Source organism: Xiphophorus couchianus, chromosome 6 (genome assembly GCF_001444195.1).
Source record: "Xiphophorus couchianus chromosome 6, X_couchianus-1.0, whole genome shotgun sequence".
Classification (NCBI taxonomy): domain Eukaryota; kingdom Metazoa; phylum Chordata; class Actinopteri; order Cyprinodontiformes; family Poeciliidae; genus Xiphophorus; species Xiphophorus couchianus.
In genome coordinates, this window is record NC_040233.1 from 24613709 (window position 1) to 24629230 (window position 15522).

A 15522-nucleotide genomic window follows, 5' to 3' on the forward strand; every position below is an offset into this window, starting at 1 on the left:
TGGACAGAAAGAGGGAAGGATGGATGGGAAAATGACTAGAGTGGAGGATGAAGGGAGAGACAGGGTGGATGACAAAGAGAATCAAACCAGCAGGTAAATGGATGGATAGATGAATGGAAGAATTAGACAATGCAATTACAAAATAAAGTCTGGTATTTCAAATATTTGTCTGTTCTTTTAAAAAAAACTATTTTATTTATAATCCACTTCACATTTAAATCTCAAATTAGAGGTGCACTGATTGCAGTTTTCTGGCCTATCTTTATAAAGCCTATCTTTAATAAACCGATAATGAACCGATAAATCGAACTTATCGGTTCCGATTTTGGCCAATTTTTTATGTTTGTTTTTGTCTGAAATGTTGATGAATACAGCAATAAAGTCACTGAGTTGTAACAGTGGGATGACTGTTGTTAACTGGAAACATGCAGCCATGAGCTGATGGGAAGGTCTGTCAGTCAAACCTCTCTGATGGGAGAGAAATAAAGGCCAGAGGTTGATTTTTAAACCTTTGCCGACGTAGATAAGATCAGCGGATAAGATCGGCTTCTCAAAGTGCTACAAAACAAACTTAACCAATGTAAAAACAATAAAAACTCATTTAAAATATCAATCATAAGATCTTAAGAACAAGAATGTTCATTTAAAAACTTTAAGCAAAAACATTTAGTGTGAACAATAAAATTAAAACATTTGGAAATCTTGTTCAAGGAATAAGAATGACATTCCTGGAGGTGAATCGTTATCTCAGTCTGACCTTGATTTAGATTAAAAAAACATTTCTGAGTGAATTGTTAACTAGACTGTAGCAGGCCAGATAACTAGGTCACATTAAAGCAGTGCTGCTGTTTCCCAGCACATTATTTATACTGTAGGAATAAATAATGTAGGTCTAATGCTCTAATACACACTGAATTACAATGCATGAGCTGGCAGGTGTGCAGTCTTATTAAAAGTTGTGGCTGATTGTCATAAGTTTTGTCGAGGTTCAGAGTTGTAGTCTGTAAATTACACTCAGAAACATAATTCAACTTTTTTTATTCTGACGCAACTCCTAAAAATAAAGAAGCAAACACATTTAGTGTTAGTCCAAAATGCATCTGAACTTTAGAAACACCTATTAGGGCTGTTGTGTTGCTCTGGAGAGTCAAACTCAGACTTATTAAGATGAAGAACTCAACTATCAATGCTAATCAGCAGCTCAATATTCATCCAGTAGAAAGGCAAAGTTTTGAAGTGCAGCTTCACAGAAGACAAGTGTCAGCATTATTTTTAATCAACTGGCTTAATACAAGCTCAACATCTCACTAGTGTTGCAAGATATAAGAACAATGTAACACTGACAACACTGTATTTCTATCAGTATAATTTACTCATTTCGACTTTTTGCCTTTTGTTCACTACAAACAAGATGCAAATAAATATCTGTTATTGCACAATAACATATATTTCCATTCACTATAAAAAGATGAATTTTCTGTTTGATAGGAAATCTGACTAAACCTTCTCTTTTTCTGGTCAGTTAGGATTACTACAATTATTTACATTTATAAACAAAACAATATATATATATTCTTGCTTTTTTTAAAAAACTTTTTTCAAATTCATATGTTTATAATAGATGGATATGTGGTGGAATTGACTTTTAAACTAGATTTAGGTCAAAAGTTTTGGGATTTCCTTCCACATGCTTCTCTTAGTAGCCTGTGGGATATTAGCCCATTTTTCCTGAGAGAACTGCAAATCTTTTCAACTTTGGGGACACTTTTGTTTATGAGAGTGAAGCCATATTTCCATCAACAGTTTTTAATGGGCATTGTGAAGTATCACTTTAGAAAACGTTGACGGAAACGGCAAAATTCTAAATGACTTCCTCAATTTTGCAATTTCCCCCAAATGTAACGATGGCTATTAAGGCCAAATATTTCCACTTTAGTTCAATCAAACCGCAGGAAATGTAACTAAAAATTAAATTCTTTGTCCCAGAATGCATTTGTGAACTTTTGCGTTGCTTCTGGAGTAACAGCTTCTTCCTTGCAGAGCGGCTTTTCAGTCCATCCTCAGTAAAAGCTCTGTTTCACCGTGAAAAAGACATTCTCTCATGCCAGCTTCACTCTGCATCTTTAAACACAAAGTTCTGAATTTAAAAAAGTAAAAAATACTTATATAAATACGCTGACATTTTTTATGAATTTAGAGTTTTAGAAATAATTTTGATAAACCTAACTATCCAAAAACAATTTGCCTGATTTAATGTCAGACAGCTTGAAAAGAAGAAGTTTGTGTGTCTTATAATTTAGTGAATGGAAATATCTGCTTTAATCCATAAATGAAATCAGGTGTGGGCTGTTATTCTCTGCAAATTGTTGTTCTATGGTTCTATAGTCTATGGTTGTTTTAATTTATAGATTTTAGTTCAATGACTTCCTTTGTCCCTTGAATATTTTTTGGGTTTTGGTTAATTTTATATAGTAACTTCTAGATCAAAAACAGCTAAAATTAGCAAATGTCTGGACTTTTCAACCTTATTTTTCCAATTCCGTTTCTCTAAAACAAAAATATGTGCACTGAAATCAAAGGAAGCATGATAAATGTGAGAAAGGCTTTCGTTGCTTGGGGGTTACCCAGCCTTTCTCTGTGACTATACAGACTATTACACACACCTTGCTGATTGAACAGTCTTTGATGGTTGACCACGCCTGGGCATGCTAGCATGCATTCCCTGATTTGTACAGAACCAGTCCAGACTGAGTCTACAGAAAAGCTCTTCATTGATGGATTTAAAATAGTTTCTTTACAAGAATCCCATTTATTCACATAGACAAATTTGTATTTTAAACGCCAGGGTCTCCAGTATAATGGGTTCTAGTATAAACAAAACAAAGCAGCACTGAATGAATTGTCTAATTTTTCATCATATAATTACTTCATAGTCTTGTATGTATGTGTACAACATTAAAATTGGTGGCTTAATTGCTTTTCAGGAAACTTTCTGTTTAATTCAAGTGCTTGTATCTATCTACCTCAGACAGTCTGTTGATGCTGTGGGTCAGTTTAGTGCAGAAATCACTTCATTTTGAATGAAAACCCCATTAAATAGGTCAAGTACTCTATTACGTGATGTGTGTTCCTCATGCCTTCAGGAATATAATAATTACACTGTACATGAAATTACAAACTTGACATATTAACACAGGGCAGCTGTCTCTGCTGCATGCAGCAGTGGTGATGATTTCAATGCATTCTTTCAGAGTGAGTAAAAATTCATTGAATTATTTTGTAATTTAATGTTTGGTCAATATTACAATTTATTTTAAGAAAGGTGAGAGCTAAAAATCAACTATTTTTAATGTAAGTTCTGGTGGATTTTATTAATGTTTTTCTCATTTTTCTCCCTCAGGCCTTTGTATTGTTTTGATTACTTCTGTCTTTCAAACATTTACTTTATTGAGATTTATTAACAGATATTCTGACTCTTACATTATTTTCTGCATTTTTAAAGTCTTTTTACTAGCCTGTTGTTAGTTTTATTGCAGGCGGGAATTAATTTGTTTCTTCTTTTAAAGAAAAGTGACATAAGCCCTTTATATTAATTGCATCATAATCGAAAACCATGCATCAACAAAATAAATATTTCCAAACAATAGCCTTTTTTGTGAATAGCTTAACAAGAAAGCTATTCATAACAACAAAGTTATGTGGTTATTCAACCATCAGATTGGTGCAAAGTGCTATTATACCGATTTATGGAACTTCTTTGAAAAAAGTCCTTTTTTTTAGAAATGTGGACGCTGGTATTAGTGATGTAGACATCCGTTTGGTGCAACATGTTTAGCATTGTGATGCTATTTTAGGCTTGAAAAGCTTCAATGATAGACTGACATAGTCTGACATTAAGTCCATTAAGCACAACAATAGTCCCATCAAATTGCTTTTTGAAGCAAAAAATAATTCCTAGTTGACCAAGAAAAGCGGATTTGCCATCTGTCACTCTTTGTGCATCAGATTTACTGCTGTACCAGAAACACTTGAAAACAAAGGTTCCATTGTGAAACTTTAATATGCAAGAAATAAAAAGTGAATAATCTGTGTAACCAATAGAAATTAAAGCATTTTTAAAATATATTTAAAATGTTTATAAATACATGTCTGTATAGAGTTCAATAATGACCACATAATAAAGGTTTTATATCAGAATAATGATAAATTTTGCAGACTTTATCAACACTAAAGCAATGAGTAGTTGAAAAGCTCACTGAGCTAGTGTCTTTCAGATGCACCACTGAAAATATCTCAACCTCTCGACTCACATCCTGGTTTGGACGCTTCAAGTCTTTGAACAGCAGCAGCTAGAAAGGAGCCAGCAGAAACCACTGATGCTCCCCTCCCCTCCCAGAGGAAACTTTTTAAACCAACGCTGCATTCTCAGAGCCACAGCCACCTTTAAGGACCGTCACCATCCATCTCCCAGCATGCCACCCCCCACTCTCCCTTCCAGCCTTCAGGAAAAAAGACATAGATCAAGCAGATGCTTGTTGTGGCTTCTCCACAACAAGCATCTGCTGCAGGTCCTGCAGGGTGTTAACCAGCTTCTTCCCACAAGCTGTTGGGATGAGGAACAGACTATGTCCATCCCTGCTGGCAGTAAACAAATAAGTGGGGGTTTTTTTATGCATACTTTTTTTTTTTTTTTACCATAACAGATTGCTTTTACAGTTTTTGTTATATTTTTGATGATCCAGAGGTGAAAATTGTTACTTTTTTCTAACTAAAACCCTTTAAAATTCGTTAAATCAAAGATATATAAAAACAAGTAAATCGTTTCATATAAAGAAATGGAAAACTCCCACTTCTTCAGTCTGAAAATAGCATGTTGTTTGATGTAATTTGTTTTGAGTTGTTATTTTTGTTATTTTTAATGTTGGAGTTCTCAAAAAATTACTACATTCCTTTAATATTACAACTTTATTATCATATTATTTTAACTTTATTGTTATATGACTTTATTCTTCCATTACTACAACTGTATTCTTGTAGTATTATGACTTTATTTTTGGAAAAAATAAAAAATCTTAGCCAAGCCCTGATATTTTGTTGTAAATTTGACCTGAATTCAAAGTCGAAATAAATAGAAGCTGTAAAACACGGTTGACAAGCAAAATGGCGGCTTTGACAGTGCTTACCTTAGGGATAGATGACATGGCTGAAAAACTTCAGCAGCTCTCGTATTAATGCGAAATAGCAGGAAAACACTAATCAGTTAAGGAAACTTAGACCGGCCACTTAAAAGCTAAATCAGGTTTGTCTCTGATCAGCGTATATCTGTAATTTCTGTGACTAACGTCTAGAAATACATAAACATCACTATCAATGATTTAATTCATCTGATTAATAAGGAAAGAAGAAAACTAAATAAGCAGCAACTTTTTTAACATTCAAAATAGTTTTAGATTGAAGCAATTTTAGAAATAAAATTAATAGTATAGCATTTTACAATAATCAATAGTTTTAGTACTAAATGTTAAAGTGCTGAGTATTAAAAGTCTAATTGAACATGAATGTGCTGATTGTTTAATTTTATTCTAAATAAAACTACACATTTAAAACAAAAAATATAAAGATGGCTTGTAAAATGGACACTACATTTTTTTAAACCACAAACAATAGTTGAAATGTTCAGTCAGCAAAACAATGTAAAAACTCTAAAGCAATTCTTTATATAACTCTGAAGAGGATAATATTTGTTAGAAAAATATCCAATCCATTCAAATCAAGCTTTTTAACAAGCGAAACAGGAAACTGGGGCTAGCACAAAGCAACCTGCTTCACTTTTATTCCATTGTTATTGGTCAAAAAGCCTCCAAGTGAATCAAAAATCAGCATCTGAGCAGTGAAACGAGGGTTCAGGCTAGCCCTCATTCTAACACAGCACCTTACCACTCAGAGCCGTGTAAACAAGCCAATTGTCTCCCTGCCAAGAGTCCTATTGGCCTGCAGCGTCGCTGCAACAAGAACAGCACGGCCACACCACCGGCTCGCTTTAATTCACCATCCATCACTTTCATTACAAACCTCTACAGTGTAGGCTTTATCGGCTCCAGGAAAAAAAGAAAAAGTTTTAAACCTCATTCTCAGTCGCTACTTCTGTGAGACTGTTTACACAACAGATACTTAAATCTCTAATGTTTAAATGATTACTTTGTCGATGTAAAATAAATAAAAAAGGTTGTACATTAACGTATATTTAGAAATGTTGTTTCGAATTTGACAAATTGCTCCATTCTCTGCTGAAACAGCGGCTCTAAAATGAGCCGATGAAGTCAAATGAAGTCGGGCTCTCTCAACAGCTATCATTTTCAGAGAGCGGTTGACAACTGCTTAAAATGCTGCTGCTCCGCTGCTCTGGAACAAACCTCTTCTAATGTAAATTGAAAAAGCAATTCATTACCCAAAGTCAGAAAACGCCCCCACAGTTTCTCTCAACACTGCATTTTTTTTTTTTTAAAGGTGAAGCAGCAGTAATTCATGGATTTCCACATTTGCAAACCAACTGGATATATTTCTGTGTTTAGCTCTGCCTCTTCTAAGGATAAAGCCACTGAAAGAGTTATTGCGTGCATTAGTGATAAGCACTTTGCTTGGTTTTGCAGACTGTAGCCTGGCTCAAGGTTTCTGTGTTTGGTAATGTGAGCTTCCTGGAAAGAGCCTCTGATGAAAGTATTGCATCTGATAATGAGGTGTATGTACTCTTTGTTGTTGCCTCTTTCCTGCACAAAGCTACTGGGGTAGTTAATACTGTACATCCATTCACTATTTGCTTTTTCTTCCCCACAGAACAGTCTTTCTCAAACTGTGGTCCCCAGAAGCCCCCTACTGGTCCGCAAGGTATTGCAAGTAATTACTATTAATTTGCCTTGGCTTCAGCTCAAAATGCGACGCATACAGCTAGCTTACCAAAGGACTGCGTTTAGAAATAATAATGGATAAGTGGTTTAAAACCAGGTCACTCAAAAGAAAAACCAAAGATACTGCTGGCTTATATGATCGGAGGAAGCCAAGAGTTTTGATAAGTTATTCATGAATGATTTGATTCTTTTGAACGGGTCTATAACCGCGTCTCAATTGGTGAGAACAGTCATTTGTTTAACGACTTTTCTTGCTTATAATGCTCTGCTTGCGTGCCAACAGTTATTACTATTTTGAATTAATCAGAAAATAAATACAACAGATAGAAACGTGTGGATAATTTTTATATTTAATTGTTAAGAAGAGGATTTTTATTTCTGCCAAAGCAATTATTTTTCTTTTATTATGCTTCTAAATTACAAACAGCCCTAAAATGTTACTAATTCATGCGACACTTGGTAGTAAAGAACAACTTCTTTTTTTATGTGTTTGAGATAATTAGAAAGCTTAAAATCCACTTTTTCAGAATATGCAAATAACTCAAAACACAGAGTGCCACCCTTATGAAGATAAACAAAGGAGACAAAAATAACTGAGTTAAGACACTAATATTTTCATGTCAGATTGTATATATTGTAGTGTTATTGAGGGGCAATCTTGAGTTAGGTGGTCTGTGTTTGTTTAATGGGTTAAGCCTGAAGAGGTTTGAGAAACACAGCCATGTTTTCTCCTGGGTAAGTGATTTAGTGTGTAGCTATGTTTCTTCACTTTTAATGCCATTCAGGTGAAATTCAAGCACATTTTCTCAGCAAATACTCCAATTAACGATCAACTGATTACTAAATTAGTTGACGATTATTCAAAAAACCGATTAATCACGATTAATTGTTTTAACCCTACATTGAATGATTTCAATGAGTTCTCTCCAAGCATCTGTGTTAAGGAGGATGATTTCGATTGTAAAAGAACAATGTATCAAAACAATAAAAGGTAAAGCAGTCCTGAAACTTGGATTATTTTAGCCCAGCTTTTCACTTCAACACTCATGCAGCTCTACTTCACCTTTAAAAACTTGTAATGCTGCTCCAGATCTTCATCCTTAAAGCCTGTCCCGATCTGCAAAGAGATGAGAAGAGATAAGAGAGGCGCGCACTCATATACACACACATTCCCTCGTGGGGCGACAGCAGACATTTGGCAGCAGGAGGCAGAACACAGAAAGGCAAGCAAATCCCCCCACAACTCGAGCATCTTGTCTGCCTGATTCGCCTAAAGTGTCATGTCGCCTCTCAAAGGATTTGAACTCGCCGAGACACCAGTAAACACCTAAAAGGATGACACACGCTGTGGGAAAGGGGGAAAAAATGTAGGCATATCATGAAAATTTAGCATTTAGTCACCGGGAGATATATTCTGCAAGTGACCGTGAGAAGTTTAACTGTACAAGAGCGAGGCAGCATTCAAGGTTTAGAGGTGTTTAATTCAGCTGTGGGACCTTTATGCATTATTTATCTGTTCTCCTAGCGAGCCAGCTGTGGTACAGTTTGTTAGGAGTGAGAACCCAACACCTCTTTCACTGAGCCAATTATAGTGACTTGTTTGTTTAGTTGGACTGATAATCAAATTCCTCCAGCAGCTTAATCCAATCAATAGTGCTGTTTGACTGTGAGATAACATTTCAGAGGCCTACAGGCGTTAAAAACGTGTTTGTAGAAAATGGCTGCAGTTTGACGATAGAGGAAGATATCTTTACCATGAAAGAATAATTTTAGGAATTCAAAGACGTTTTTCATCCATCCATCTATCCATCCATCCATCGAGAGGACCCACGCATGCACAGGGAGAACATGCAAACTCCATGCAGAAAGACTCCGGGCCGGGAATCAAACCGCAGCCCAAGTTTTAATGTCAATTTATTGTCAATTCAGTACGTTGAAAAAAGGTTGTTGTATCAACCTCCCACACCTCTCAGGTCTTCTGGTTCTAGTCTAATTTGCATCTCCAGAACCAGAACCAAACATAAAGAAGCAGCATTCAGCTGCTATGAACCACAGATCTGGAACTTCCAGAAAACTGCAAAACAGCTGAAACGCTGAGTTCCTTTAAATCAAGACTACAAAGCTTTGTTTAGAGCTGCTCTTGAATCGTAATAAATGCAACATTAACAAACATATTTGACGTGTATTTATGGTGATCTGTTACTGGTTTTCACAATTGTTGGCTCTATTATTTGTTTATCATGTTTCTATGTTGTTCTGATTTAAAGCACTTTGTTCTGCCTAATTGCTGAAATGTGCTATAAAAACAAACTTGGTTGATGGAATTATTCACATTTACCAGACATACAAAGGAATCAAAAATGACATTTCTTACCATCCCTCAGTGATAAGACATTCCTGACCCAAAATAACAGTATGTAGTGAACTGTAGTGAACAAACAGACCTATTGTCACACTAACTCTCAATTTAAATGATTTACAAAACTAAATTAAAGTAACTAATTCATAAAATAAACAAAACTAAAATAAACATTTCTTCTAAAACATTAGGTCTCAACATGGGAATGATGATGTTTGATACACATTTTTGTTATTGAATTCAATTAATTCCTTTGTCATTGCCATGAAAAATTATTCATATTATTATTAGAATATATAAAGTGCAAAAGAATTCCTCCTTCAAGTCTCATAAACACCAACTATAAAATTATCACCATATACTCAATAATATCCAATAAAAAGCTAATATTAAACCGCAACAGTGATACTGCACCAGACTTTTTTTCACAGAAAGCCTGTCTTGCAATCAGAATCTTTTAGAAATGGAAATCTGAAGTGAGTCTGAAAATCTTAAAATGATCTATAACTGGAAAATACAACAAATTTCACACTTTTCCAGGACTACGAGGAATCCTCAGAATTTCAGTCTCCCTCCTTCACAAGTATAAACCATGTGATAAAGGGTCGTTTTTCCTTTTATTCTTCTGATTTCATGCTGTGCCAAACGTTGTAGGGCTCATGTCTTTCTTGTGTAGCATTCACTTCTGCACCAAAATGTTTTTTTGTATTTTTCGTCAAAAACCAGTAAAAAGGTCTGTAGCTCTGAGTCATCCATGCCTGTTAGGCAAGCAGGCAACAAATGATACAACGAAATCAGAATATTGTATTTTAACTTTTTATATTTCAACTCGGTAAACTAGAATTTGACGGTTCACACTGCGAACAAATAAGTTTAGATTTACATAAAGATGTGGAAAAAAGTCCAAAGGGAACAAATGAAATAAGATTTCACCAAGGTGTCTTTGCAAAGCTAACATCACCTGAATCTAAAAGTCCAACTATAAAACTGTGTGCAGCTTTTTACAATAATTTTCACACTGGCTCTGAATGTTGTGGCAAGGACATTTCACTAGGACATGAGCATAAATGTGATCTGCAGGGGAAAAAGAAACAGTGAGTCAAACGCTAACGTACGATCCTCTGGTTTCTTTTGTTCTGCCTCTGCTTCACGCCCAGCGTTGTGGGAGCAAGAAGATGATGAAATGCTGCACACACAGGAGCGCTGGATGCTGCAGTCACACAGCATCAGCTCGCAGCCACTGCTGGGCTGCAGCAAAGCAACACAGATAAATGGCATATTTACACAAGTTCAGCTGAATGTTTCTGTCGTTCAGTTCATGTGTCCTGCAGAACACGTCCTTCCTGATTTGAATCCACACAACCGACTCAGTGAGATATTCAGACGGCATGCCACCATTTCTCTTTTGTTTTATAAATATAATTACAGATAAAAGTACTAAACTGCAGTCAGTACTCTGCCTTAGGTCATCCTCTGTAAAAATGATTTGCTTACATAACAGTTTTTATGAATATACGGAACCATACATGGGTTGGATTTTCTGTTTGGATCATTTTCACTGACTTTTTTGTATTTACAGAACAGCACTGGTTTAAAAACTATTTGAAGATTTAAAAAAGGGAGGCAAGGGACTATGCAACGAAATATTATTAAATCGCGTCTAAATCTTTTGGCAATTACCCAAAAAAATCAAAACCTAATGCAAACCAATCATGAGGATAGAAGTGCATAATGTCGTGAAAACTGGCATAGGGTTGTGAGATCTTTCCAGGTACACGCAGAAAACAGAGCATAAAGGCCTGGGGGAAATAAGTGATCTATGAGTTGATTTAAGTATAATTACAACTGAATATATATATGTGCACACTTAAACACTGAATGATTTTCTGACATATAGTCGTGTATTTTAATCTGTAAGGCTGATACAAACATGATGATTGTGGTTGATAATTATGTATAAAACTTATGTGTTGATCTGGGTGTGTAGACTCGGAGTTGTGATGGATGTGGAGGATGAGATGATTGTGTATCTGATTTAGAAAACTGATTTAGAATGAATTAACAGAAGCAGAAATGTCGGTCCTCGAGGGACGGCATCCTGCATGATTTAGTTCTCTCCCTGGTGGTACCGACAACCTTTTCAGCATGTCAATGTTCTTCTTAGGCCTTCTAACGAGCCATCATTTGATCCAGGTGCGTTAAACCAGGGAGAGAACTAAAACATGCAGGAGGCCGGCCCTCGAGGACCCCTGAATGGATCGCCGGCTGTGTCGTAATGAGCGAGCTGAGCAGAAACAGATGGCCTTGCAGAAAAGGCCAGAAAAGGTTCACGAGGTTAGCGCTGTGCGTCATGCAAGGGCTGATGGTTGGGAAGGGTTGGGACTTTCCACCGACTCATCGAACATGCAAAAAGTCACGTACGCCAGCTAACTATGGGCTGAGATAGTATAGAAGACGGCAGAAAGAGGAACAACTTCGCTCTTAGTCCCTGGCGCCGAGACAACTCAACAAAAGGAAGCATAGGAAACATCAGCAGAGGACCGCACCCTGGAGCCACGGGGAAATTGAGACTTCGCGCCGACGAGAAGGGACAAGATTGATTATATAGAAAAATCAACATTCCTAGTCCTGTGAATCCTAAATCAACTCCAAATGCTCCAAAATCGATTTTAAAATACGTTTAAGTCTTTGCCACTTTGTTACTCCTATTTGCAAGTATTCTGCATGTCGCATTACTCGTCCACTCACCCACAATGGAAGGCTGTTTCGCCCACTGTACGCATTTTGAATAACTCTTTGATATTTTTTTATTTAAGAAAAAGTCAGACACCTAGGCTGACCTACTACTGGTAATTTAAGTTATATATTTTTATGAACAAAATTATTTTTGTTAAAATATAAACTGAAAGAATTTGAAACAGCATAGAAGTTTATAGAATAGTTCTAAATAAATGATATATTTGTTTATGATATCTTCTTCTCCAGTCACACAATTTAAACATCGTTTCTGGATCAAATTGTGACCCTAAAAATCAGAGTCAAATCACTAGATACTGGAAGTGTCGTATCTTTATATGGACATGTTCTAATTAAAGAACACCAACAATGATAGATTCTTTATGATCATGTTAACCCCACATTTATTTAAATGTATCATGAATACATTTACACTGAACAGAATACAGAAAAGGGGAAAATTTTACCCAAACTTTTGACATGGAATAATTTTTATTTTACAGAACATTTCAAGCTAAGGGTATGGAGGAGTCTTCATGTCTAGCTGAGGGATAATGATGTGTCACACTGGTTAACATATGCAATAATGCATAAGATGACTTTGCGATTCCAGAATCTGGTGCAGTGCTACCACTTTGTCTCTGCAACCAGCTGGATGTAGGATTTTAGATTAAAGAATTGAAAACAAACCAGTTAAAACTACTGAGTTGTTCTGTTATTGTTTTGAAAAATAAAAATTTGTGAAGATGTCAAACACACTTTTTAATGTCACTGATTTTCATGGGCCATGCTGGATTGAAGGCAGCTTACAGGGAGAACATTTTGTTAAAGAGGCTTATTTTATCACTTTGTTTTCACCTGCAGTTATTATTAGGAACATGGGAGGGAAATCTCTGCAAGACGGACAGTGAAAAGGTCGAGGACATGAGCAGCTCCTCTGCATTTAAGAGTAAAAACAGCTTAATACTAAAAACATGAGATACGTTAAAATATTGCGTTGACTTTAGATGCTATGTCTTGTCAGATCACACTTCGGCAGGATTTTTCCTAATACCAAATAAACAAGGTGGCATCAAATCAAAAAATTCATCTTCTGCACCATAATCTAGTTCTTATAGACTGAATTACAAATAGTATTACAAACAATATTAAGGTTTAAAAAGATGTTTGTGTTTTATTTAGGCCCAACTTTAGTTGCTTGCGCTTCAACTGCAGCAGGTAAAATTATGTCTAGGAATTTAAATCCAATCAAAACAAAGATTACTCTAAGCTACAGTTGTCTTACAAGCTACTGTCTTACATTTCAAAAAGATTTGCAAACTAACAAGATACTAAAGGATTTTAGACTGTACTGAAAATGTACCCAAGAGAGATGGAGATAGAGACATAAAGATAAAGTTATGAATAAATAAAGCAATGTTTCCTAAATAAAACAGAGATTTTTGAAGACTGCATGTATTATTTCCCCACATCTGTTTTCAGATGTGGCTGTGAATAAAGTGATGCACTGGGTATTTTAAGAAAAACAAGAATTAAGTTTTAACAGCAGGTTAATAACTAAATTGAAAGCTGGGCCTTCATAGAGCTAAAATATGTGCAAAAATTATTATAGAAATGCATGTAAATAAAAAACTAACAGAAAGGTGACTGAAGACGTTAAGGTTATGACTAAACAATCAACTATGCACAATTGGCACTGGGAGCTTGGAAAGCAATATTCATGTCAAAAAAATCTTCAAATATGTAGAACTTCAAAGAATTAGGTTTCTATATATAAACTTGAGCATTAATTGGACAATTTAAAACAATGAAACAGTGTGATTTTAATATCAAATAGCCAGGTTTTGGTTTGCTGAGGTGCTTCATTCAAAAGAGGAATGTTGTGGTCCCAATACAGTTCTGCTACAATTGCAGCGAACTAAATCTTTTTCTCTTTTCTTTAGGGATAAAAATATTAAGAAAATAATTTTAAAAAATTGAGATGGGGGAAGTTAGAGGACAGAGTAGAGAACAAACTGTGCAACTTGCTTAAGCTCTTTATATCTTAAACACTGAAGTGATCATGCGAGCTTCACAACAAGCTTATCACTTATTTTGAGAGGCACTTGCTCTCAAGAAACAAAGACTTTCTTCCAGCCAAGACTTAAGAGGAAGACCAACTCTTAGTCTTCTTTCTGGGTGGAAAATGTACCCAGAAAGAAAGAAATACACTCTACAGAAATATTGCACATGTGAAGCACAAAACCCTTGGGTATCATAATGCAATTTCTTGTCTAAGATAAGTTTGATCCAAAAGTTGCTTGCACTACAAATGCAATTTTTAATCCAATCATTCCACCTCCCACACTTTTCATGTGGGGGTGAAAGCTAAAGACGCGAGCTTCGGCTGCTTCCTGAAAATGCTTCAGAAGTCTTCAGTTTCTGTGAGGAATGCAAGACCATCTCAACAAACTGATTTTTAATTGTTCTTTATGTAACAAATCTGAATTGGCATGTTTATAAAGCCTTTAAATGGATGCAGCTAGTTAACTGGTTTCCTGCTCCCTTGATGAAACATAAAAATTTACCTTGCAGACTGACTGAAACTCCTCATTGTCTTCATCATAGCAGGCCAGCAGGAAGCCACCGTATGTGCCTGTTCTTTTTCCCTTTCCAAGGTAGGCACCGATCACGCAGAGGTCCACTGTGTCGCCCACACCGTCCAGGTAGTCCTTCTTTAACTGGAAGGGAGAAAAAACTCTGAGTTACAGAGATATTATTTACCAAAAACCAAATTTAAAAATATACTTATGACCCTTAACATTACCTGTTAAGGATTAAATGTATTTTCTTTATTTGACATGCATAAAAATCAAAAGTTTCAACAAATACTTTGAAAGGCTATTTGTAGTCAAAACCAGGAAATTCTAGCTTCAGAGTCAGAAAAATCAACTAAAACGCCCGACAAAGTCGAACTTTGAGATCCACTTTAAATTGATCATGTAAAAAGGAAATATGAATAGTTAAACTGCACTTGAAATCCTTTGTTTTTAATCCTTTTTATGAAAAATTGGCATCAACTATCTGTGATATTTTGCTGCTCAATATGTATTTAAAAATAAATATCACAGAGCAACTCTTTAGGGGAAATAGATCCAGTCTGCGACAAATAATCTAGAATGGCAGATAATTATTCATAGCCATTGAGTATTCCATTAATTATCGTGGTGATTAATTGGACTAAAAGAATGTCGTGCAATACGAAAATCCTTCCTACCAGACTACTGTGTGCTGAATAGTTTAACAGTATTTATTACAACATACTTCATGATGCTTTGATAACTTGCTTTGAGGGTTTTTAGTAATTGAGGTATCAGGATTATTTGAGGATTCATTTGAGCCCTAAAATAATCAAGATTTCAATACTGACCTAAGTAATCTTGTTCGTTTTAGATCAGTGCTCCAATCCAGTCCTAGAGGGATAGCATTTTTATTCTGCAACACACCTGATGCTGTCAGTTGAAGAAGGGAATCATCTAAAGG

The 15522-nt window shown here is 35.6% G+C and overlaps 1 protein-coding gene across 1 annotated transcript in view; it reads right to left on the reverse strand.

Annotated features, from left to right (window-relative positions):
- Positions 1-15522, reverse strand: part of lig1 (ligase I, DNA, ATP-dependent) — a 73019-nt gene that overhangs the window by 4370 nt on the left and 53127 nt on the right. Inside the window, exons 23-24 of the mRNA XM_028019423.1 lie at positions 14568-14720; positions 7969-8022 (exon numbers count right to left, since the gene is read on the reverse strand). Coding sequence (XP_027875224.1) covers positions 7969-8022; positions 14568-14720 — 207 coding nt within the window. The remainder of the gene's footprint in view (positions 1-7968; positions 8023-14567; positions 14721-15522) is intronic.